A 26,310-nucleotide genomic window follows, 5' to 3' on the forward strand; every position below is an offset into this window, starting at 1 on the left:
ACTATAATATTAAGTTTATTATCAAGTCATTTTGATTTATTTTAAAAGTTTTGAAAATATTTTATCATTTTAACTTAAGATTTTTTTGTAAGCTTGCAGATTTGCGATTTTTCTGTACTTATCTCATTTCAATATACTCTTCAGAACAAAGATGTTTATTCCTTATTTTTCATTGTTATATTTTAAAAGTTTTAATTATAACTTTTTAATTTTAATTTTAATTTTTTTATTATTATTTTTTTTCATCCCCTTTCTCATCAACAAATCATCTGACACACAATATATTGTAGATATATGGGTGTCAAATAGAGGGGAGTTTGATTAATATTTGATTTAAATATGATTTAAATGTTTAATTACTGTGTTTTGTGTTTCATTTTCATTTTGTGTTTCATTTTAGAAGCCACCCCATTAAATCCAATTCCTGGACAAACTATAAGGTCACATTACCTGCCAATTGTACATACAATTGTACATACAGGGCTAAACTTTAATTTTATATTTGGTTACAAATTGTTTTAAACTGTAGGTTACTACAGTCAAACTGTTTTAAACTCTGCCAAACAGTAAATTTGATTTCCATTCTGTCTTACAGATTTCAACTTATGTCTTGGATAGACAGATGTTTGATGCCACATGCCTACATGCAATCAGGAAGTATTTCTTGAGTTTTAAGATGATATCACGTAAGTTTTTTCCCAAAATAAAGTGTAAAGTGATGTACAAATTTACATAGTACAGAAGTGTCCCGTTCCATTTTAAATACTTGTATCTTGATAAGAGCACAAGGACTGCAGCTCCACAAGGAGGAAGGTAACTTTTCTATTTCTGAACGTGTACAGAAACAATCAATGACCCGAGACGTAGGTCTCTTGTCAGATTTCAATATGAAAACTTACAGACTGGTGAGTTGTCCCTCCCTACAATCTCTCTGCTGCCATGCCATTAAACTGTGCTAAAATTGTCTGTCTTAGTTAAACCAAACATGTTGAAAAGATTTGCTTGGGACGGTGACATTAGCTGAGATTTTTTTGAATTATAATAAAGTTATTTGCAAAGTTGCAAAGGGAAAACTTGTGGAAACGTGTGGAGTGTCTTGGGAATTCATGAACTATAGCCCTGTTTTGCTTCCTATTTGAATAAATAAATTATACAGTCCTCTTGAAGAAGTATAAATGTGTATGTTATCCAACTAACCATTTATTTTTTGCCTTTAAGTCCTTTAAATCTTTACCTGTCTGATTTGATTTTGAATAATGTCACAAGGTGAGACCTGATCAGCTTGACCTTTGACCCTATCCAAATCATGATAAGATGTAGGATTGATAGAGTCATTTTGGTCTCTTATCTGAATTATCATAATGTGTCTAGGGTCCCTTAACCTTAAAATGTCCTATTAATTATGGTCTCATATGGGCCTGTACTTTGTCATGGTAAAAGTACTCTGTACTCTTAGTCTCTGTGTCTGCAAGCCAAGGTCAAACGCAAGCAGGCTTTCTCTGCGGCAATCTTGTTTTGGGAACACGGTATCTGGGTGTTCTCTTCTCTTCTACAACTGTCTCCCTTAGTGTCACCAAATCTTCACTGACCAGTGACAGGTCAGAGATGTCAAACGTGTTTGACCCAGACATGGGGACGCTGTTGTCCAGAGATAAACTGTCACACAATCATCATCTACCATCATCAGACGACGACGTAACCATCGCTCTCATCCAATCCGAGAAGTCCACCTTCACCCGGAACCTCATCGATGTCACATCCTATGATGTCATATGTTTATGTTACTGGACAATGTTAAAAGCTCGTGCTTGCTCTGTTACACGGCGGAGAGACGGACGGCCGATGTTGCGGACCTGTGATACTGTAAACCTTCTATTGTCTCTCTGATCTGAATACAATCAATTGTTTCATTATACCCAATGGCTGCCTGTCTGAGTTTGGTTTTTTCCTTATGGTCTCCGTGCTACAAGTATCTGTACTTTGTGTGGGTCATGAGGTGAAATTAAATTCCAACAGTTACTCAACATTGTCATGTCAGGGATCCAACAAATCTGAAAATATTTTGTGTCATAAGAGAATATTTGTGTTGTAAATCTTTTCAAAAAAAATCAAAACCTTTTATTATGGAAAATATTAATATCCAGTCAGGGTGATGTGTTTTTGTGTTTTTATGTATGTGTGTTTCTTGAAGATTTTTCTAGCAGAGAAACAGCATTACAGATCATAGCATCAGACCTCCTGGCCTGGGCTGGCAGCCCGTCAGGGCAGAGGCAGACATCTCCTGAGGTGTTGTCTTCAACACCTCTTTATACCCAGAGATGCTATTCTAAATGGTCATATAAGAATATGTTAAAGATAATAGACTCCACAAGAAAGATTATGCTGACTGGTCAAGTTAAGAACGTCCATGTATGTAAACACTAAAACAGATGCTGACAGTGTGGGAGTCCAGTTCATGGGGGGGAGTCAGCTGTTGGATTGACAGCTGCAGTCAAAGAGCTATGGTTCAAATACAATTAAATAGAACAGAAATCATTTTGAACAGATTGGCATTCTAAATTTTCTATTATACTTTTCAAGCTCACATCACATTGCAACACAGTGAGCAAAAAGCCAAAGTATAAAATAGGGTTAAAGTGGTTGAACGTTTTTTTTTGCTGGGGACCCCCTGGGACCACCTTAAGGACCTATGGGGGTCCCCAGACCCCAGTTTGAGAACCACTGTGTTATATGAGTGGCGGTTCTGTCACATAAATGTGTTCCCCATATTGTGTTTGCTCCTGCCTGGGTAAAATGTAGGATGTGGGTAGTTTAGCAAGCATGCACAATGGATTGAGGAGAAGAAGGGGACTGGTGATGGCATCTGGGGCAGTAGGTAGAAATAGATTAAAGAATATATATATAGCAGAACCTCAAAATACGTCACGTTCATTTTTAACCTCTAGAGGGAGCAATAAGCTGCGATGTTCTGTGAATATTAGAATAGTGAGAATATATTCAATATATCCTAATAATTGACCATATAAATGTGTGTCATTGTCAAATGACAGACATTAGAAATCTGGTAATTATTTTAAAAATGTATTGTAGCCTATTATATTACTAAGCAGAGGAGTCCAGTGTTCAGAATGTGAAAACGTTGCATTCCTCTAATAAGATCTCCTGGGACACTTAGACATGCACACTCAAAGCACTCAGCAATATCAATGCTTCATGGCCACAAATTCCAGCCAGAAAGTATAAACTATATTTAGCCAACTAACTAAAAGTAGACTAATTAATATATTAACAACTTAAACCCTAGTTGACCGGGATCCACCAAGGCTTATAGCCTACTTGCTCCGTGTTGCACCTTTTTGTACCAGGTCTCTTCGACAAAAAGGAAAGAGACAAAAAATAAAGCCTATATATGGATATGGTTGGCAGGGAGGTTGCAGTATCTCTCCCCTACAACAACGCTGGAAAAAAGTGCTCAATTGGCCCCAGAATAGGGTTCACGTGGTTAACTTTGTAGTACTAAAAGATTACTTTTAAGTTTAAAAAGTAAAAAAGGGATGATTATGTCACTATGTTATTGATAGCTTTGAGGTTACATTTGTCTTACTATTGTATCAATCTTACTTATAGGATATCTTTTGTGGGAAATGTAATGCACTCACATATGGGTAAGTATAGGCTATGCTTTATAAGTGTACGTTATGCATTCTACTGGTTTGTCATGAGTCATTTTCATTTTGGAGCTTGTGTCACACTGGATGGGTTGCTCCTGAAACCTCATTTACGTGAGAGTGGATTGAATTCTACCACAGGACAACACATGGTCACAAAATATCGGAATCAATAAGGCTAAAAAAACAGATGCACTTGTGTTTGTTACAAACCACAAGTGAGACAGTTTGCCGCAGTTATCAACATATATGCAATTTGTCAATTGATATACTTATATTTTCATTTTTGAATATCTTTCCACTTCATCACAAAGCCCAATCTTGCAACCGCTTCTCAACCCCATTGCAATGTGACCAAAACATACAGTGTGCATAATTTTGTTATCGTATCCATCGATCACAAAATATCTTAAGTCTTGGGGTCTGAGAGGCTAAATCTCATCATATGGTGGTCTGTGGTTCAAATGCCGAACAAATAATGGACCTTGATAATGAAAAGGGTTGAAAAACCACTGTTCTAGAGGGCTTTATCCCTGCTATGGGAGCCTCTAGCCTACTAACTAGGCCAATAGCCTACGTTTCGCTATATATAAGGACACTTAAAAACATGATTTCCACTGCCTTTCTCGAGCATTTAACTGCTCGGGACTGGCGTTATTAGAACAGTAATAAATAATAATAATTAAACGCAGAAACTTCCGCTTACACATGTTGGAAGCACCACGTGGTGAGTGGCTTTCGCCTATCAGCGGCAAGTGCGCATTGCGATCCTGTGCAGGAGATGTTTTTTAAAGGGGAGGTAGAGATGAATGAAGTAACTTTCAGCACCAAGGATAGCTCCACTCGCATATAGTGTGACCCTCACCACGGCAAAGGCATGTGATTTCTATTTCATATACATTTACTTGATTGATTCATTAGGATGAATTGTGTGTTTCCTTACCACATTCGCAGATCGTTAAGATCAAAATGTAACAAAATGAGCTCTGGTAAGCCATGCTGAGAACTATATTTTAATGCCATAAAAAAAATAAAGAAAAATGCGACAAAGCCATCTTGTCAGTAGGCTATATGTTAACAGCTCTAAGATTAAATATGTTGTTGCTGCACCACCAAGACTAGTGGATGATTGGGTTCGGGCTGTTTTATGGCTCCCCAGATGCTCAATTTCGAGCAGTTGCCCATATTTCCTCCGGGTGATATAACTCCTCTACTCCATTTATAACACAGTCACCAGCATTCACATCAATCTGTGGCTGCAGACGCGAGCCCAGAGTATACAGACTATGCACTATAGGCATATAGTCACATGGTCAGCGGCCAATGAATGAATTTTGCCCTGAGTGCATATGAAGTGCTGAATGAAATAACCCATCTTGTAAATCAGTAATGACAGTCAGCTACGTGTGTTTCCTATATTCAATCAATAAGCGGTAAAACTGTAAAGAACTCATGAATTGCTCATATGCCCTATAGCTGGGTAAAAACAAACTAAATTGTAGTTAAGGAATGTCGCAGGTTTTATCAAATGAAAATGTAGAAGTAGTTTTAAAGAAGCTTTATTAAATTGTATAACTTGCTTCCACGTTCAATTTCTGTTTGTGTTATAATGGCAAATTGTTGATTATCATTTCTGTTGGGAATGTGGGGTGATATAAGTTTGCATTTGTGTCAGAATGTGCATGCTTGGCCTATAATTGTACACAGATGTAGGCCATAAGCAGTGATTTTGTACTTTCATGTATTTTTTAAAGGAGGGATTGGCGTCACATTCTGTGGTTGCAACCTGCTCGCCGTGACGTCAAGCCAGTTGTTTTGGACCCCGCTTTGCCCAATCCGGAGGTATCGCTTACCAATTCCTACCGGAGCCGAAATGGGTCTATTCATGCACCGTGTCTACCCTCCCGTAACCACCATAACGCCCTTCGGTGGGTGCTTCGTGGTGCCCTGCTTCTGCTGTGAACGGCAGCACTGACATGGAAACCCCATTGCCGTTGCAGAACGATTTCTTCCAACAGGAGCAGCAGTTCCAGCAGCACTGCAAGTACCAGCAACACTACTGCGGACCGACGGAGGAACGCTTCGCCAAGCAGCAGCAGCAACACGACCCGTGCTGCACCTGCAACAACTCCGCCTGCGATGCTCGAAAAAGCCTCGTCTTCCGCGGGACGTCGCCGACCACCGTCGGAACTTTGAGGACCCCGTCCGTCACGTCTTCCAGGCAAGGCTGCCAGTACAGCGTCTACGAGTTCACGCCTTCCAGCCATGGTAGTTCAACGACCAGACAACAACATCAGCATCCCAACAACAGCAATCGGCAGCCGCGGGGCAGCCAGGGCAGCAGCATCAAGGAGAGCAACTCCTACAATGAAATAGCCATGAGCAGCTGCAGATACAACGGCGGCGTGATGCGGCCGCTGAGCAACTTGAGCTCGTCCCGCAGAAACGTACACGAGTTCGATTCCGAGTCCCAGCCCTTACAGCCCGCCTCAGCCGCGGACGCGTCGGACACCTTGGTATCTAAGCCTGAGAACAATTCCACCACACTGATGCCGTACTCATCGGGAGACGGAGGGGGGGGCGGCCACGGCGGCCACGGTAGCAGTGGCAAGAAAGACAAGAAGAAGAGTCAGAACATTGGAGAAAAACTCGGACATAGAAGGGCCTTGTTTGAGAAGAGGAAGAGGCTTAGCGACTATGCTTTGATCTTTGGAATGTTTGGGATCGTTGTTATGGTTATAGAGACCGAACTCTCCTGGGGAGCCTACGGAAAGGTGCGTAACTCAATCTAAGAGCTGTCCCAGTTCCATCTAGGTCAGAATTAATTAGAATTAAACATGTGACAAGAGCAATTAGCCACAACTTCTTGTAAAAGTGTTTGTTGTTAATAGTGCAAATTTTCCATTTACATTAGGCCTACCCTGTAATAACTGTACGTATAGGCTTGATTAGAGATAAAGTCTGAGGCATGCAGCAACATATTCTCGGTGTGAGAATGCTTTGGAAGGAAGCATGCTGTCATGGAAGTCGGACTGACGGAGTTAAGTGTCCCATGTAGTGAAATCGTCCTAACACGTGAAGAAGGCCCGACAACAGGCCCAAATAGGAATAGGAACCCCTACATAAATGTGTCAAATTGCAGAATCCGTCGAAATAGAAATATAACAGATGTTCACATTGAGTCATCATATAAACACTTTTTGAATTGCCTGACGCATGTGGATTTGTTTTATTATCTGTGTGTCTTGTATATGGCTATAGTGTGCTTTTTCTTTTCCCAGGAGTCCCTGTATTCTTTAGCCCTCAAATGCCTGATAAGCCTCTCAACAATCATTCTGCTTGGGTTGATCATCATATATCACGCAAGAGAGATACAGGTAATGGGTCATTTTATTTATTTTTCTTAATGCTGATACTGATAAAGGTTTGAAGTCTGTCTGCCTTAAGTTATACATACTGTATAACAGAAAAAACTGATGTGCTCACATAATGGATAATCTATTTATGTTATGATACTGTAGGCTACATTTCACCAGACCTGCAGATTTATATACTCTCTGTATGTAATCATGATCATGAGTTTAAGTGGTAGATGAGCGGAAACGGCTGTTTTCAGGAGTACTTGTTGGTTAGACCTGCTGTGTTCTATTGTATTACTGACCTTACTATAATTGACTTAATGAAGTTAATTATTTTAAAATCATATTAATACTTTGTGTTCTGTATGTGATATGACAAGTTTTGCAGTTATAGGCTATTTCTTAAGCAGATTCATCACAAATTGACATAAAATGAAGAAATATAATGCACTTTATTTTGTACCCTCTGTGGTTTAATGACAACCACTTATCATTATATGAATATGCCTAACGTTCAAACGGCCACAGTATTGGCATCCCATAATCTATGCAATTTGTTTCTCCATTGTTTTATAGTGACACTTTATGAGGTTGTGTTGTTCGAGTTATCTCTTGAACCACACACATATTTCCCTTTTCATTTTTGAATAGTTTACTTTTCTTAAAACTTTATGCATTTGGTCAAGAATGTTTTCAGAATTTTCAACAGCGTTTAACAGGATTGATAGGCTGTCTGCTTCTTTGAACTATTCCAGCACAAAACTCAATGTTAATATGACCTTGCGTCAGAGCATTGTTGCATTACTTTAACTGATTTCTTCCTGCAGTTCAGTATTTATGTGTCTGTAAGAGAACCATTTAATTAATTGTGTCACTTTTCACAAGGACAACAGAACGATGTAAAATGCGTTTTATAGCAATATTCTGAATGATATTCAACGGAAATACAGTTCCCCCAAATAATCTAGTTTCTGCACCTTGAATAAAGTTATGGTTGATCTTTGTAATGAACTTTCTTACTTTGAATTGAAATAGTAATTCAAGTGTTGTAAAGTATATTACATTAACTGAGCCAGCTGTCAGACAGAGACTGTTATATTCCTTTTATTCAGTTGATTGTAAAGTATTGGGAAAGTTTGTAGTGTAGACTTGGCCTCTGTTGTAAAGCGTGGAAAATATAATGTTGAGATATATCAAGAGATCCTTATCTTTTGCACTGTGAGCAGTGATATTCATTAGCATTACTGTTACATTTGACTTACAGTTTTAGACTCAAAGGTGTATCCGTCATTGAAATAGCTGTTACCCATTCAAATGGCATACAACTTTAAAGCAAAACCTTAAATCTTAGTTAACGTAGTTGGACGATAGGGTTCATGTGGCTACGAGATGCTAGAAAGGCACAAGGGTCATTTTGATCGATAACAAAAGTATTTTCATTCCCTTAGCCAATGGTCCTGCATAGCTGCTTATATGATAGAATGTGTAGCATAGGCTGAGTGCATATCCATCTTGTCATCTGTCATCCTCTAGAGCCTATATTTGAATTCTATGCAAATTATAAACAGCACTGTGTTCACAGATAGTGCTACTATGCAATTACCTTGACAGTTCAACAGAGATATGATATAATACATTATTGATTATTATAATGTCTTAGGGGAGTGCATCCATTCATATTTCAACGGTCCATTCATTCTTCAAAACATATCATTTCCTGTACAGTGTTAGTTCTTGAATAAGAGATTGCCGCACATATTTGCTGTGCATTCAGTTCCTGTGCGCTAGTTGAAGTGTATCCATTAAATCAATCTTTTCAATATCAATCAATAGCTTAACTACTTAAAACCCTAGTTGACCGGATTCCCCAGGGCTCGATACTAGGCTGCCTCCTGTTTTCACTCTATACTAAATATCTTCGCCAAAATAGCCGATCTACAAGCTCACAATGTGTCCCAACGCTATACGTGTTGTGATCTTGTAGATCGTCTATTATCACTGAATGTTAGCCCCATAGGGAAGCTATATAGGTCATCTATGGACCAACATACTGTAGCATCAATTCAAAATAAAAAATGATTGTCTAGATTGTAATTGACTCTGATTGGTCAAGATTTAACATGAGCTAATAAAGCCTTCAAAAACTGGAGCCCTGGAACTAGAAAGGTTGGGAAGTTGATCTACAGTATGCAGACCTGTTGTAGCTGGTTGGAATTAGACAAACAACAATACAAATAGTTTCCATCTCTGTGCAGTTACAGTATGATACAAATAACATAGTGTCACCTGATTTAGTTCTCAGTATTTGCTGATTTGGAACTTTTCAGTAATATAAATGAAAAATACATATTTCAGATCTTCTATTCTTTATTCAGGTGGTGATAGTGTTACAACATTGAACTCTGAATTGGTCAGACAAAAGTTTAACACATTTTAATTCCACTTGGAGAATGCTTCTACAAGAGAAAGAGAGAGAAAGCCAGAGAAAACTTATCAGACTTTGAAACACTATACAAGAAGCCCAAACTCAACCCTGAAGATTTGAAGGTTTCCAAACCAATATTCATCCTTTTCTTTCTCTCACCTACTGTAATAGAAAACTGTCATAGTCACTGAGTTAGTTTCTGAGGTCAAACGATCTGCGATTATCTGTCAACCAAGACTATATCAATTCTTGTTTGCCTTCGTTTAGTGCAACCTCCATTGCAGCTGATGCCTTACTGAGCATTTATAACATCTATTTGATTTCAACAGTACCGATTGTCTTGCCAGTTCTTCTTTTAGGTAATTCACTGATCAATTTGATCTTTAGAATTTTTACCTACACAGGGATCAATTTATGGTCCACAATTATTTTCACTTTACCTTACCTTTCACTTTTTTCCTTAAAATATTATCCATGAATTCAGTTTTGCTCTTCACTCCTCTGCAGATGCTAACTTGGCATTTTAATATTGTGAAATAATACAATTTCCCCACGGATCTGGAAACAACAATAATGCTTTTGTTTGTTCAAGAAATAATGGTAAGCAATCTGGTAATGTTGGTAATAGTAAGCAATCTCTGCACCAAAACCAACTCCACACAAGTATGAAACTAAAAAACTCTTTGATTGATTGATTGATTGATTGATTGAATACTTTATTTCGAAAGACATGGTAAAAGTACATGGAAGTGCAATTCACAATACAAGGTCCTCTAAACTGGATCGCTCATTAAAAAAATACACTACTACTGTATGCAGAACGTCATACAATCAGTTTACAGGTTACTGGTATGAAAAACAAGAAATACGTACAATAGACAGTTTTAGGGGGAGGGGGGGGGGGGGGGGGTAGGTTAAGACTTTGACAGGGGCCAATTTGGAATTGCAGCCTCCTGAAGGTGATTCTTTAGGGCAGCACTCTGAATATATCTCAGCACTCTGTGAATGAGAAAATATGATCATAATACCCATGGCATAGTCGCTCTCTATTGCCCCCTTTTTAAATATACATATTGATTTCAAAATCCTACTTTTAACCCACAAAGCATTAAATGGCCCTTCCCCTCCCTTTGGAACAAGTGTCCTGCCAAACTTTATGAATCAGGAATTCAATCAAACCCCCCTTTCCTTTCCTTTCCTTTCCTTTCCTTTCCTTTCCTTTCCTTTCCTTTCCTTTCCTTTCCTTTCCTTTCCTTTCCTTTCCTTTCCTTTCCTTTCCTTTCCTTTCCTTTCCTTTCCTTTCCTTTCCTTTCATCCATCACATTCCTCTCCTTCACATTCCTCTCCTCTCCTCTCCTCTCTCTCCTCTCCACTGCATTCCTTTCATTTCATTCGCTACTTAAGGGTGCTTTCAGCTGCCCCTGCTAGATTGTAATTGACCGTGTTCTTGAAGACTGCCCTGTACTCTCATGAATAGTTACAAATGTGATGAGTCCACGTGGATGCACATATACCCCCCTCCCCTCTCTCACACACACACGCACGCACGCACCCACGCACGCACCCACGCACGCACGCACACACACACACACACACACACACACACACACACACACACACACACACACACACACACACACACACACACACACACACACACACAGAGGCCCAAAATAAATGTGAACGTAAATATCGTTGCTGTCGGGTAGAAACCTCTTATCTCCATATTTTAACTTTTTGTGTTTTTTTCATAAATTGTGATGCTGTGATGCTGTAGTATGACACAGTAGACTGTGTCATACTACAGCATCACACAAAAGTATCAAAAGTATAGCAGATATACATCTTTTATTACTTTTGTTACGTCTAATGTTTTCTGGTTGGTTGATTTGGTCAAGTTATTGACTTCAGAGTCTGAAGTTCAGACTCAGTCATATTGACTTATCTTTATTAACAACTTGAACCCTAGCGTCCCTATTCTGGTTGTTGAACGTTCACCAACGCGTCACATTGTGACGCGTTGTGAGCTTGTGGCACCTACATTTTGATGTAGGGTCAAAAAGAGCAGACCAAGTATAGAGCCAACTCAGGTTAGGTTTACTATAGATGGTTTAAGACTTTAAGTGGTTAAATTAGCATGGAACCTCCCCATAACTGATAATGGTTTCTTACTCTAGAAGTGACTTTGACCAAATTTGACGCATGCACATGAAAGCTACTTATTGCCTGGGTCCCTCCAGGCCATAGAACTGAGTGGACTGCTGACAATTCAGTCCGATATCACACTAAGCTTCTTGAGCATTCTAGCTCAGTTATTTAAGGTAAAAACCCATCCTGGACAAAGACCAAATGTATGGTTTTGCACAGTAATTGTGGAGCAGAAAAGCTGTTGTGCAGACTTTTTCCCTTTGATGATGTAACTCATTTAGCCCTGCACCAAAAATGGATGTGCATAATATTTTCTTGTGAACTAGTAAAGACCAATCCCTTACCTAATTAATATTAGCTATGGCTATGCAACTGATCACACTGTCTTATTCAGAAGGAGTGATGCTATAAAGCTGTTTTCACCTTGTGGACGAAAATCTGACACTCAAGTTCCCTATTTAGTGACTCTATAGGGACTTATTTCATGCATAATACCCCCGGTTTATGAGCCTATTAAAGTTATATTATCACATTGGTTGACAATATATTAGTTATGATACTGTCAGAGGATATCATCCTAAGTGCACTGTACAGTTTTGTGTGTAAGGGCAAGTTTGCATCTGCAGTGAAATAGATTATGCATGCACATCCATATGTACGCACAGATGCCTGTCAAATGTAGATGTGTACAGTAGCTCAATGATGAAATATGTCACCACAATTCTCCCTCACAACCCCTTAAAATTGATTTACTTGTCAAATTATTATACAGTGAAGATTGCCCCCTCTCATTTGTAGGGTATTTTGACAGTGTGGACTGCAACGTGCAATTTTCTCTCCCAAAGTTTCATCTTAAAGTCATATAAGCCTGTGTACAGTTCCTGGACACCAGCTGTGATATGATTACTATAGGGATATAAATTCATTCAAATGGCAGTGATACTGTAGGTGACCTAGCGTGTCAAGAGTATTGGATATACAATTTATCAAAAGATTGCGCTACATTCTCTCTCTAGATTCCCAGATTATTATCTGTTGGTAATGTTCTTCTGCACACCCTGCTGTAACTCAAAGAAGCTTCAAAGAATTCAAAGGATTCAAAGAATTTCTATTGTGCAAAGTACAATACTCCATACTCTATGATACTGATACCATAGTTATGTTTCAGACATCTGCTGTTCACAGTGGGAGATCCGTCAGAAGGAGGGTGCCTTTACGCAGTGTTGTCAGGCAGCATTACACCCACCAAAAATTGCGGTTCTTCAGCAGTTCTTTTGGCTGGTTGAGGTGCTATATATCACCGCTGCCATACAATTAACCAGTTAAGCCCCCAGTGATTCTCAAGCCTTTTAATTTCAAGGACCCCCATAAGAGTTACAGACCAGACCTCCATTTGGACCCCTAAAAGAACGCTGAGTGTCCCTGGACTACTTTAGAGGTCCTCTGATTCTTCACCATAGTTTAGTCACATCTAAAAAACAAAAGATGTCTGTTATTAAAAAGAAAAAAGCAGTGGCTCAGGAGGTAGAGCTGCCAATAGGGAATTGGAAGGTTCCTGGTTCGCTCCTCCGTGTTAGTGTCGAAGTGTCCTTGAGCATGGTTTCCTCCGTGTGTGTGTGTGTGTGTGTGTGTGTGTGTGTGTGTGTGTGTGTGTGTGTGTGTGTGTGTGTGTGTGTCTGTGTGTGTGTGTATGTGTGTGTGTGCGTGCGTGCGTGCGTGAGTGCGTGCATGCGTGCGTGCGTGCCCATGGGTGTGTGTGTGAATGGGTGAATGTAATGCACACTGTAAAGCGCTTTGGATGAAGGCACTTTAGAAATGCACCATTTACCATAAATGCACCATTCATCTAATGGATCTATAGCATCATTTGACAACTATATAGCATCTTTAAGATGGGTGCTATATAGCTCCAAAAGAGTTTAGCTTGTGATTATGAGCCAAAGAACTACTTCTAGTGCTACTTAGCACCATTTAGTGTGCAGATTGAGCAGAGATAAAGAATAGCAGAGTGTCTGATTTTGATTTGTTGAGTACTGTTATATAGTTCAGAGAAATGCTTTAAGCATGTTACTGCCCTCCCTAAGATGGCTTGTGTTCATCATATCCGCATGCAGGCAGTCAAGACATTTACAAAGCTTTCTTTTTCACATTTTTCACTTTTTATTTTTTATTTAGTTTTGACTAAATTGTTTATTTCAGTTTAGTTGAATAGTTTTCAAAGTGGGTTTTTTTATTTTAGTTTTTTTTAGTTTTAGTGTTAGTTTTTTGTTTTTTATTGTAATTTCTTTTGTCAGGGGTGAGATTCAAAAAGTTCAGAATTTATTTTGAAAATAGCTGATAGCTCTGAGCTTGTAGATCTGCTATTTTCACTCTTTCTAAAGATTTTTTTTTTATGTTTGAAATTATTAGGCTTATGTATGAAATATTGACATTAGTTTTGTAAACACACAATACTATTCTAATTTTAGTTAACTATAATAACCTTGCTTCTGATATCAGAATTACTTTGCCGGTGGGCATTTGCATAAAGGCCATCGCTATCTCTTCTTCTCGCCGTGCGATGACAGTTTTGCTGAGTTTTCAGAACTAGCAACATTCTTTGAGAAATGTTCTGTCTGTTTTGTGATAAATGCTTGTAGGCTATTGATGTCCTTCTCATTCAAAGAGCATCAGATTTTTACCACCCAACAAGACAATAATAGATACAGCAGTTGAATCGTTTGATAGAAACCCATGCATGAGCTAGCTGTGTAAATGCACCTGGTTATAGTCACCTTTGCCCCTGGGTGGTGTGCTGTGCACACACAGTAGAATCCTCAGTGTTCATTTATCCATTTGTAACTCTGAGAGTGTACACTTGCATGCAACCAAATGCGGGTCCATTTGGTTGCACTCTCTCAGTGTTAAATGAACACTGAGGATTTGACTGTGTCATTGTCAAAGATACGGTGTAACTGCAGGAGATGCTCTGCATTTCTCACAGTGAATCTGTCCTCCACCTGAGATGCTAGACAGGAGTCGGATAACCCACCACTGGCTGCTGACCTCAATGTTTTCACTCAACAAACATGCTTTCAAGGGCAGAGATACTCAGCCCCCGAACAGGCTGAGAATCCCAATGATCATTAATTGATAGGGTTTGCTACCTCGTGCACGTGACTCGAATATGTAGAGGGGTTTATGACATTTGAAGAACCATCGTGTGAACATGGAAGATGTGCCCGTCGTTTGAATTGGGACTGAAGAGTTTATATTATGTGTTAATCTGGTGCTGAAGAAAAAAATAAAAATTCCCCAAAATGTCAAACTTCATTTCAGATGCAAAGGCAAACAAAACCCTTTCCAACATTTACAGAGCAAAGTGGCCTCTTAGTGGTTCACTTTGATATAATAAATAAACCATTGCATTAATTTCTACTTGAGCTGAACCTCTCAACTTAATTCACTAATGAGATTGATCTCCACGTCCCCACATTACGCAGATTAAATATTGAGCTGGACTCCATTAGTTGTATTGAGCAGACTGAAAACAGTAACCAAACCAGCAAGCATCATAGGTGAGCTTCTTCAGTCTGTACAGTATAAAGGATGCTGTTAGATACTCTAGTCAATTGTTTCATCTGGGGAATAATGTCAGCACGGTGACACTGTAACCCCCGACATGTAAGGTATATACAACTTTGCAGCACAGAGTGCTCTCAGTGATTAAGTAGTACTTTGTCACTGTCGGGCAAAAACCTTGTAGCTCCATATTTCATCTTTTTATGTTTTATTTCAAAAATTAATGCACATCCTTTTACACTCTGTCGAATGACCGTGTCGCACAAATGTAGCAAAAATAGCCGTGATTTTGTATATCTGCTATTTTCACTATTTTAGAACATGTGTTTTAGAACAAAATGTTCTCCTATAAAATGCATTCCCAAAATAGGGATGCCAGGTTGAAAGTGGATAAGAGTTTCTTTGGATTTTATAAATATTTAACCAATGAAAAGTACTAGTAGTACTATCCATTGGAACACAGGCTCTTTATTTCATTTCCTGAAATGTAAAGCGCTGTGAGCTTGTAAGTCTTTTCTACGTGCGACACCGTCGTGCAACAGAGCATAAATTAGGCTTAACAATGAGATGACAAGCCAGCTCTCTGAGAGCTAACAGTTAGTACACATTAAAATCCTCAGTGTTAATTCAACTCTGAAGAGTGTATAAATGGAACCAAATGGACCTGTAAGGGTCCATTTGTGTACTATGTAGTAGTTGGCCGTGGTTAGAATTGGTCACCCAATGCTCTTTATGTCCAGACATCTATTGTGCCATGCTAGTGCTTGGCTTGTGGGACGTCAAGTGTATCAGCTAGTCTCTCATAGAGGAACTTGATGCGTGTGTGTGTGTGTGTGTGTGTGTGTGTGTGTGTGTGTGTGTGTGCGTGCATGCGTGCGTGCTTGCATCCGTCCCACTGTCTGTCTGTCTGTCTGTCTGTCTGTCTGTCTGTCTGTCTGTCTGTCTGTCTGTCTGTCTGTCTGTCTGTCTGTCTGTCTGTCTGTCTGTCTGTCTGTCTGTCTGTCTGTCTGTCTGTCTGTCTGTCTGCCTACAGTACTTAAGCTACCTGGTATAGAAATGTACTAGTTCATTAACTCCATGCTGTGATATTATATATCAGCCTCGGTGGACCCTTTCTTTTTGAGGCTTGAGTCTCTAGTCATCAGACATCACAATCCACCACACAACATACACATTTCTAATTATTATTCCCAGTGTATGCCGCCCCCCATTATAAGTATTGGTTCTGCCACTGGCATGGAATATTTGATGCTTAGCGGTAAAGAGCCCTTCAGTATTGTATTTCAGGTCAGCCATTAGCATAATTGCTTTTACCCACCAAGTAGGCTTTTCTTTCGCAACCCAGGTTTAAATGTTTAATTACATTGTTTTGAGGCAACAAACTTTTATAAATGCCTTTGTGACAGGATAGGGCTAGTCCAATACAAAATGAAAGCCTTTCTCTGTGTGTGCAAACAAATGTGTTTTTGCTGTTTTCACAGCGTCGTTCTGGGGAGTTAGAGAGCGTTTGTCACAGTGCAGGAGCAGCTTGTGTTTCCATGTCTAAATTACACTCCCTTGGAAAGCTTAACAAGAAGGGCTCTGGTTAGAGTTACACACATCTCTGACAGATGTCAGTGTCTTCGAGGAGCGTGAGGCCTGATTTATACTTTGTCGTGCGGCCGTGTCACGCGCCGAAAATAGCAAGCTCACCTGCAGGCTCACAGTGCTCGCGTCTATTTTTGGCACATATAATTAAGCACTAGTGAACGTGTGTGAAAAGAACAACTACTTATGAAACCTTTAAACGACTTCAGTTTAAAAAAAAAATCTTCATAGACACATTTATTGTGGCTTTATGGTGCTTTTCAGGAGCTGTGCTGTTTTTGCAGGAATATGGCTTATTTGTTTGAAAATGCTGCATTGCTTGCATGTCCACTTGTCTTGTTTTTGTCATGCACGATTTGTTTGCTTTGAGCTGCCAGTTTGCTCTGAGCAGCCAGCCACCAGTTTTTGGTGGTTCTTGTTTGGCTTGAAAATGGGCTATGAATTAGCATTTGCGTGAATAATCAAAGGTCTTTGTGTTAACCACAGCCTGATTCTTATTTCAGCTACTTGAAAATAGCCGATCTGTAAGCTCAATACACGTTATACTATATACAATATACTGTTTTGAAAGAATGTTGATGGTTGGTTGATATGGCGGTGCTATAGTATCAAGGTGCGTGTGAAATCATGAGGCTGTAGCATGTCGAACACTCATGTGTCTGTGATGTGCAGGTGGATCTAACATAATTTTCAGTGGGTGTACATACTGTATGTAATTTCCTCATGGCTTTGATCCACAGCATGTTGAATAAAAGCTTTCTATGGCCGCAGGAGATATACTGTAATTCCATTTCCGTCATTCAAGATTTTGTGTAATGCATCACCTCCAAATATACAATCTGGGTCACTCATCCCATTACACTTCAAGCAATTGGACGTTTTTTTCCCGCACTCTGATGAGAAATTCAGAGTTAAACTAAATAGGAGACTTGTTTGCAGGATGTCAAGTCAAAATGTATGACTTCTTGGTTTATTTATTGCCCTTTTTTTGCTCAGAGACATATCTGAAATATTAAAACTTGTGCTTTTGACTGAATATAGTAACACATTTGTCTACTGCATGCTGTATTTGAACCTTATTCACTCTTAGACATTGAAAATGCAAATCACATGCTTTGCAGAGCCAAGATGCACCAGACTTGATTGATTGAATACTTTATTAGAAGTTTGCACATGAAAGTACAGTTAAAAAAAAACTTGTGCTTTTGACTGAATATAGTAACACATTTGTCTACTGCATGCTGTATTTGAACCTAATTCACTCTTAGACATTGAAAATGCAAATCACATGCTTTGCAGAGCCAAGATGCACCAGACTTGATTGATTGAATACTTTATTAGAAGTTTGCACATGAAAGTACAGTTAAAAAAAAACAACAAGAAAGCTATTGGCTTGTTTCGATTGGGGTACACACTAATTTTGGAGATGTTGTTTCAGGAGATATCAATAGTGAGACAAAAACATATTTGCATACTGTAGCTGTCTTTTAATTGATCTGGCAGATATCGCTACAAGTTGCTTATTTAATTACAAAGCGTTACAAAATAGTTTCAGTCAAGATATGGTCTCTGAAGGCATACTTTTTCCACTTTTGATCGATAGTTTATGCTGGATCAGTTTGTACTAGATCAGTGATTCTCAAAGTGAGGTCCGGGGACCCCCAGGGGTCCTTGAGTGGGTTCTAGGGGTCAACAGCAAAATTGGCTAATCAAAATCAGTTTAACTACTTTAAACCTATACATCAGCTGTTTGAAAATAGCCGATCTATAACGTGTCACGATGCGACTTTGTGGGTTGTGTGCTTGTAGATCTGCTATTTTCAAAAGAATGTTGGAATATTTGGAATACTTTTTACACATGTTAACAACAAAAATCTTGTATGAGGGTCCCAGTCACAACATATTTTTTTGATGGGGGTCCTTGACATGAAAAAGTTAGAGAACCACTGCTGTAGCTTCAGCTACCAAGAAAAGTCTTCTTGAATTTGCTGAGAGCAACATTTCGTGAAATATCTGCTGCCACTTGTGACGGCCCGTATACAGGCAGAGGACCTTGGAGTGAGGAGACGCTTCAGCATTGCTTGTCATAAAAAGGAGTTATTTGGAAAAATGCAGTGGAAGCTAACATAGCCTGATAGTGATGAATGTGCAGTGGTGGTTTACTTAAGTATTGTACTTAAGTACAGTGTTGAGGTGCTTTTACTTTACTTGAGTATTTTCATTTTTCAATTCTTACACCTCATACTACATCTCAGAGGTAAATATACGTATGACTCCACTACAATTGTAGTTGACTATGGTGGTCTTTGGGGTGGATATACACGGCAAAGTCCTGAGTGTACATTCACTATAACTCTCAGGGTTAAATGGACACTCAAGATTTTGCAGTGCATTGAGCAATGAATCCTGGACCTGATAGAAAGTGCTAGATTGGATTGAAAATGATGGAGGGAGGGGAGGAAGGGGAGAAAAAAAGAGCAAGGGTATGCACCAGAAGAGGCAGAATAGAGTGATAAAAGCCTGATTTATTCTTCGTCATACGATGGAGTCACGCGCCGAAAATCGGAAGAGGATAGGGTGGAAGAGAGTGCTGAAGAGGAGTGAAACTCCCCAGTGAAATGGCCGACCTTCTGGTCTGTGAGGCCAAGAGACAAGAAGCTATGCTAATGTGGTGATGGCAGATGTTCTCATCAGTATAACGCTTTGAAGCTGAAAATGCTTACCACATGCTCCCTAACCCTTACAGTTTGGCTGAACGGTTTTACTGCTAATATAACACTCGATAACTTAACAAAACAAAATACAAAATGTTAATTGAGACTTTAGGCTCCTTGTGACTTATTGTAATTCAGGTTTAAATAAAATACTAATATTTTTTAAAAGAGAGACAGGAAAAGACCAACACTTCAAGAAAGAGAGTGTTCCTTTCTTGACCTGTCTTGCATGTGCGAGCATTTCTATGACCTGATTACGCACCCTATTTAACAAGAGCGCAAACTAATTTCTCTCAATTCTGTTTTTACCAATAATTAGCCGCTTAAACCCTATATACTTAGTTGACCGGAGTCACCGGGGCTCTATACTGTATTAGTCCCTTTAAAGTTTTCCCTCAACAGCGACAAGCTCACAATACGTTGCAACGTGTCACATTGTGAGCTTGTAGATCAGCTATTTGCAGAATGTTTGCCCCAGAATAGGGGATGCCAGGGTTCCAGTTTGCTACTTAAACACCATGTTAACAACACGTGTTCATTTTGCTTTGCAGTTATTCATGGTGGACAATGCAGCTGATGACTGGAGGATAGCCATGACCTATGAGCGAATTTTCTTCATCTGCTTGGAGATCCTGGTGTGCGCCATCCATCCCATCCCGGGGAACTACACGTTCACCTGGACGGCACGTTTGGCGTTCACCTACACGCCCTCCAAGACAGATGCGGACGTGGATATCATCCTGTCAATCCCCATGTTCCTGCGGCTGTACCTCATTGCTCGTGTCATGCTGCTGCACAGCAAGCTCTTCACGGACGCCTCGTCACGCAGCATCGGCGCGCTTAACAAGATCAACTTTAACACCCGCTTTGTGATGAAGACCCTCATGACCATCTGCCCTGGAACCGTGCTCCTGGTCTTCACCATCTCGTTGTGGATCATCGCAGCGTGGACTGTCAGAGCATGCGAGAGGTGCTTGGAGCCGCCCGTCTCACACTTTGCTTTGTGAAAATATGAATAGGACCCAGACACAGATTCGGACACAGCTCTATGGTCCCTCAGCCCTATGTTTCCTCAGCTTAAAGGGATAGTTCACCCCCAAAATGACTTTTTTTCCATCGATTAGTCACCCCATGGAGACTTGAATTCATGGATATTGTTTTGTTTTTGTCCCATTCCCAAGTCAATAATTTGATGACCGGCAGAGGTTCCGGTAGGAGACACAAAGAGTCTCCTTTGTGTCTCCTACCGGAACCGCTGCCTACCGGTCCGCTGGTCATCAAATTATTGTATCCACGAATTCAAGTCTCCCTGGGGTAACGATAGAAAAAAGTTATGTTTTGGGTGAACTATCCCTTTAAGGGTTGGGGTTGGAGTTGGGGTTGGGGTTAAGGGCCCTTTATACTTGTTTGCACACTGGTGGCGTGTACAGAAAATAACGGATCTACAAGTTCAGTGTGGCACACTGCAATGCATTGTGAGCTTGTAGATTGGCTATTTTTGGTTGAGGGAACATAATCCCGCTCCCCAAACACATGCATGGATCAACGAGAAGAGATCTTAGCTCATGTTGCATAATGAAGTTAGATAAGAGCTTTTCACAAACAGATAGGTATCCCTACAATTTTATTTCCTCGGATGTCATTTAGGATTATGTGCTGACGGCAGTCTTTTAACTTCTGAATTAATCATGAATGGATAGAGGAGTTGGAGGATGTGGTTGATTTCCCATGTGCCTATAGGTTTCGCAAGCTAATGTATTTTTGATTACAGATACCACGACAGCCAGGACATAACCAGCAACTTTCTAGGAGCCATGTGGTTGATCTCAATCACTTTTCTAACCATTGGATATGGGGACATGGTCCCCAACACATACTGTGGAAAAGGAGTCTGCCTCCTGACTGGCATTATGGTGAGAAGATATAGTTCTAGTGATGACACAGTTCAATTGCTATTGCCTCAATTTATAGAATTCAGAAATGTATTGTGTTCCTGAGAGTATACTTAGGGCGGCCAAAAATGAGTAGGTAGAGAGGCCGTCGACACATACACTGGGAATTGCATCGCCCAGTGTATGTGTCGAAGTGTCCCTGAGCAAGACACTTAACCCTAAACCGTGCCCTCATCAGTGCTATCTGAGCAGCCATCAGCATGGTGAAGCAAAAAAAACAATTCCCCCCCCCAGGGACCAGAAAGTACTACCGTTTCCTTACTTTGTCAGTCAATACTTGTAAATGTGCATTTTGTGGCCACTTGGGTGGCGCAGCGGTATGGTACCTGCCCACGATTGGAGTGTAGGGGTTCAAATCCAGTGAGGGAATCCAGGCAGGGAGGGCGATCTTTGTCACTGCATGTCCTCCTACGGGCTGGGGTCGGCACCTGTCAGCGGGGAATGTTGAACGGGAGGAGTAGGACGGAGGTCCTACATCCTCCCCGTTGGACTACTCTCACTCACTGGTAAGTGAGCCAGTAAGGTACACTATCAATCAGGGACAACACAGAAATGTGTGTGGCGGAGTTAATTGGCAAGATGACTAAATTGGGAGAAAGACAGAGGCATAATTGGCTATTTTGTGATTGATGATTCCATATGCAGATTCCATAATGCTCTTTGTTTCTGCTTATCGTAACTTTCCAGCTTAATTAACTTTTGACAAACAGATGAAACATGCAGTATGAATGCCATGCAGTATGAATGCCATGTTTATAGTTCTGTCATTTTACAGGGTGCTGGCTGCACGGCCTTAGTGGTAGCAGTGGTGGCGAAGAAACTGGAATTAACCAAAGCTGAAAAACATGTCCATAATTTTATGATGGACACCCAGCTAACAAAAAGAGTAAGTAAAATCCTCCGTCTCATTGACTTCATAACATCATATTTGAGTTAAGATACTTTTTAATTTTATTGTATTTTATTTTATTGCCTATTATGTATGGCATGCTCAAAATAAGGATGCCAGATTGAAAGTAATGAAAGTAATTGTTGTTGTTGTTGTTGTTTTTTTTCCCTTTCCCCTCGTGGTTTAGGTGAAAAATACAGCTGCGAATGTTCTCAGGGAGACTTGGCTCATCTACAAGAACACCAAACTGGTGAGGAAAATGGATCATGCCAGAGTCAGAAAGCACCAGAGGAAATTCCTCCAAGCCATTCACCAGTAGGTACCACCCTCTCAGCTTTGACCCTGCCTGTCATGTTGGTATAATTTAAACGTTTTGTCCAGCAGAAAGTTCCTTTGGCAAACTTGTGGAGTAAGTACAAACCTGAAATCTGAATTGTTTGACACCTGTAGCAAAACAGAATGTCTGTTGAAATTGAATGATTTTTGTATTCATACGCTTGTTTCACCTGACTGACACCTGATTTACTTTATATTAATGAATCTAATATAAAGACAATTAGCTGACATAGAGATTATTCTCCAAAGGTAAACAGTGTAAACATTTAGTATATTTACAAGCATTTTCTTGGGAAATGTAATTCTAATTAAAGGAGTAGTTCACCCAAAAAAATTACTTATCTTCTATCAATTGCACACCCCATGAAGCATTGAATCCATGGAGATTTTTTTGTTTTTGTTGCATTTCCTATGTCAATAATTTGATGACCAGCGGAAAAATGCTAATGTATCCAGTAGGAGACTCAAAGGAGACTTTAATATCAAATTATTGGCTTAGGAATGCGACAAAAAACTAAAAATCTCCACGAATTCAATGCTTCATGGAGTGTGTAATGGACAGAAAATAAGTTTTTTTTTGGGTGAACTACTCCTTTAAGGCTAAATTAACTGTTAATTTCGGTATGGGAAGTTCTAACAAAAACAGGAATAACTACATACCTAATATGACACTTGTGTAATTATTTCATGCTTCCTATCATCTTTCTTTCCTAAATCATGGAGAACATTTTATTGACTTTGAATCATTGGTCACCTCTGATCATCAATCATAAACCATGTCAGTTGTCCTGGATATGCATTATTCCTTTCATTCACAGGTTAGCAGAGATTCTCTTAAAACTCAATTACTCTTAAAGTGTTCAAAGATTTACAGAAGTCACAGCAGTACAATATTCTAGAACACCTAATTATCTATCTGTCTATCTGTCTATCTGTCTATCTGTCTATCTGTCTATCTATCTATCTATCTATCTATCTATCTATCTATCTATCTATCTATCTATCTATCTATATATCTATCTATCTATCTATCTATCTATCTATCTATCTATCTATCTATCTATCTATCTATCTATCTATCTATCTATCTATCTATCTATCTATCTATCTATCTATCTATCTATCTATCTATCTATCTATCTATCTATCCATTTTTTCTATCTATCTATCTATCTATCTCTTGCATCCTGCTGTCAGGTTGGTAATTGTCTGTCCTTGTGCACTTTAGCTGTGGGTCAGATATCAGGCTGACACATCTGCCATTCCCATTTTCTACTGGTTGGTCAGACATTTACCTGTCGGTGAGGCTCTTAGTGGGTCTCCTGGGACCTCCTGGTGTCTAATTTATGCCCCATGCACAACGGCATCGTGCGCTGAAAATAGCCGACCTGCAAGCTCACAACGCGTTGCGGATGCGACGCGTTGTGAGCTTATAGGTCGTCTATTTACGCCGTGCGACACCACCGTGCGACTAAGTATGAATCAGGCGTGAGAGCTACCCATCTCCAACACAGTATTGATTTGAGTTACATCTTCATTTTGGTGAGTTTTTTTTTCAAGTATAAGCTACCTTCAACCTTCTTTCAGTAAGTTGCAACCAAGATGCTCGATGCTAAAGGGAAATCTGCATAGACTTACACCACGATCATGACTGGTTATGACATATTATGCAGATTAGTCTTGAGTACAATTCTCCCTGTTTGTTTGGTTTCTTGTTTCTTTTTTTCTTTTTTAGTTTGTGATTTTATGTATGTAACTGGGTTTGCGTGGTTTCCCGTGTGCAACTTTGATTTGCTCATGTATCTTTTGAATGTACATTGTTTGTTTTCAAAAGGCATTAAGAGGTTCAATTATATGGTAGAGAATATTGTCTGCTGCTGCAACCCCCATCCGAGATATTGCCGTTTAATAGCCTTTTGTTATGGTTGCTTTGTCAAGTTATTATGTCCTTAGTGTTGTATTCGGGCTATTTGTCGTGCCGATGACAACATCTCATGTCCACCCCCTGTTCTCTAGGACAACCTAATAATGGAAATCCCTTGAAGCTAAAGCCAAATCTACAAAAGAACCAGATTCAGTGGTTAAAAAAATATATAGTTCCTGCTGCGTACGCAAGGACAAATACTCAGCATGTTGTCATGTCTTTCCGATATCTTTTGATACAGATTCAGATAGGTTAAAGACAGACTGGTTTGTGCACGAGGAGGGAGTGTTTGTATCTTTGATTATTAAGTAGGCTGCAAGCCTGCATGACTTGTAGAGGCAAGTCTTAAGGCTAATTCATACAGTATGTGTGAACAACAACTGTGTTGTATGTCAAAAATGCTGTATTCTCAACTGAATAACGTGTTGACACGTTTAGCATCTACGGTATGTCTTTTTTTTGGGTTGAAAATATGTTTTTATTGTTGTTCAAAGCCTTTTTAGGGCCCAAAGGCTTCGAAGTTTATCATAGCCTAAAGTTTAGGCAGAGGCTGTGATACAGTGTCGGTGTTTAGATACAGTCTCTATGTTTACATAGTAGTCTCTGTTTAGATGACTAGAAAATTCCCAACAACAAGCGAAGTGAAGGGTTTACGAAGGGACAGTCAGAGTTCATTCGGCCACTTGTTAATGTAAACTGTAAATGTCAAGTCAATTATCATTATGTCTTTCTTCTTGATCAAAGCTTGATCAACATTAATATTACCGAAGAGTGTATGTGAACTGAAGTCCACTACAGCCAGGCGTCTGGATGTGAGGGGACTAGATCAAAACCTTCATCAAAGTATGCTTTTAGTGTGGTTGATTCTCTGCAGCTCTCTTTGGTGTATGAAGGACAGCTGTCTGGTCTGTAGCTTTAAACACTTATTTTATACTTTACATTTTCTTTCAAGAGTAGCAACGCACAAGCTCATAAAACGTAGTGAGCTTGGAGATCTGCTACTGTATATAAAATATTTTAGAAAAATCGTAAATCTGTTTAAAAATGTCAGCCTATAATGACATGCCCAAATAGGCACGCCAGGTTGAAAGCATAGAAACCCTATTCTGGGGCTAACGTTTGGCGAAAATAGCAGATCTTACATGCTCACAATGCGTATCATTGCAACGCGTTGTGAGCTTGTAGATCGGCTAGATTTAAATGTTTAATGTGCTGCATCTCCCTCACTGACCTCGCTGTTATTCCTGATAGCCAGCACCTCACCACTATTGGGTGTGCGTTTCCACATGTCTCTAATACCCTATACTGTTTTTTTTAATGTATATACAACTGTAAGGTTAAAATCTTTTGAAAATCATTGTCACTGCTGTTTAGAAGTGAGAGGACAGCAGAGGGATGAGGGTTGCAGCAGCCAGACCTTAACAGATTCTGCCATCTGAATATGTCTATCTGATGTTGTAATAATTCATTTGTCTACTTTATGTTTCCTTTTTTTCCCGTTTGTGTCAACACAATGCAATAGAGCTCGAAAGTAAGTCTTCGCCTCACATGTAGCTGCAGAGCTGTTGTGTGCATGCTAACGAGAAGCTTGTCTTTGAACTCAATGAGATGTGACTAAATGTGACTAAAAATTACACTCCCTCAATCGATAAGTGAAATTCATAGCACACAAATATGCTTTGGGCTTGCAAAGGCTACATTTCATGCGACACAATCATCAATTTCTCAAGAATGTTTCATTTTATCT

At 39.6% G+C, this 26,310-nt stretch overlaps 1 protein-coding gene across 3 annotated transcripts in view; it reads left to right on the forward strand.

Moving 5' to 3' along the window:
* Positions 1-5,644: 5,644 nt before the first annotated feature.
* The window catches only part of kcnn2 (potassium calcium-activated channel subfamily N member 2), a gene marked incomplete at its 5' end in the record, with an annotated part of 30,030 nt that continues 9,364 nt past the window's right edge, over positions 5,645-26,310 (forward strand). The window contains 6 exons of one of the 3 annotated variants that reach the window (XM_080420475.1): positions 5,645-6,446; positions 6,930-7,045; positions 20,014-20,432; positions 21,234-21,375; positions 22,190-22,300; positions 22,491-22,618. In XM_080420475.1, the coding sequence (XP_080276601.1) occupies positions 5,645-6,446; positions 6,930-7,045; positions 20,014-20,432; positions 21,234-21,375; positions 22,190-22,300; positions 22,491-22,618 (1,718 nt within the window). The remainder of the gene's footprint in view (positions 6,447-6,929; positions 7,046-20,013; positions 20,433-21,233; positions 21,376-22,189; positions 22,301-22,490; positions 22,619-26,310) is intronic. The other 2 variants (XM_080420476.1, XM_080420477.1) reach the window with 2 other exon arrangements.

The sequence above is a fragment of the Gymnoscopelus braueri genome (genome assembly GCF_963280865.1).
Source record: "Gymnoscopelus braueri genome assembly, chromosome: 22".
Taxonomy (NCBI): domain Eukaryota; kingdom Metazoa; phylum Chordata; class Actinopteri; order Myctophiformes; family Myctophidae; genus Gymnoscopelus; species Gymnoscopelus braueri.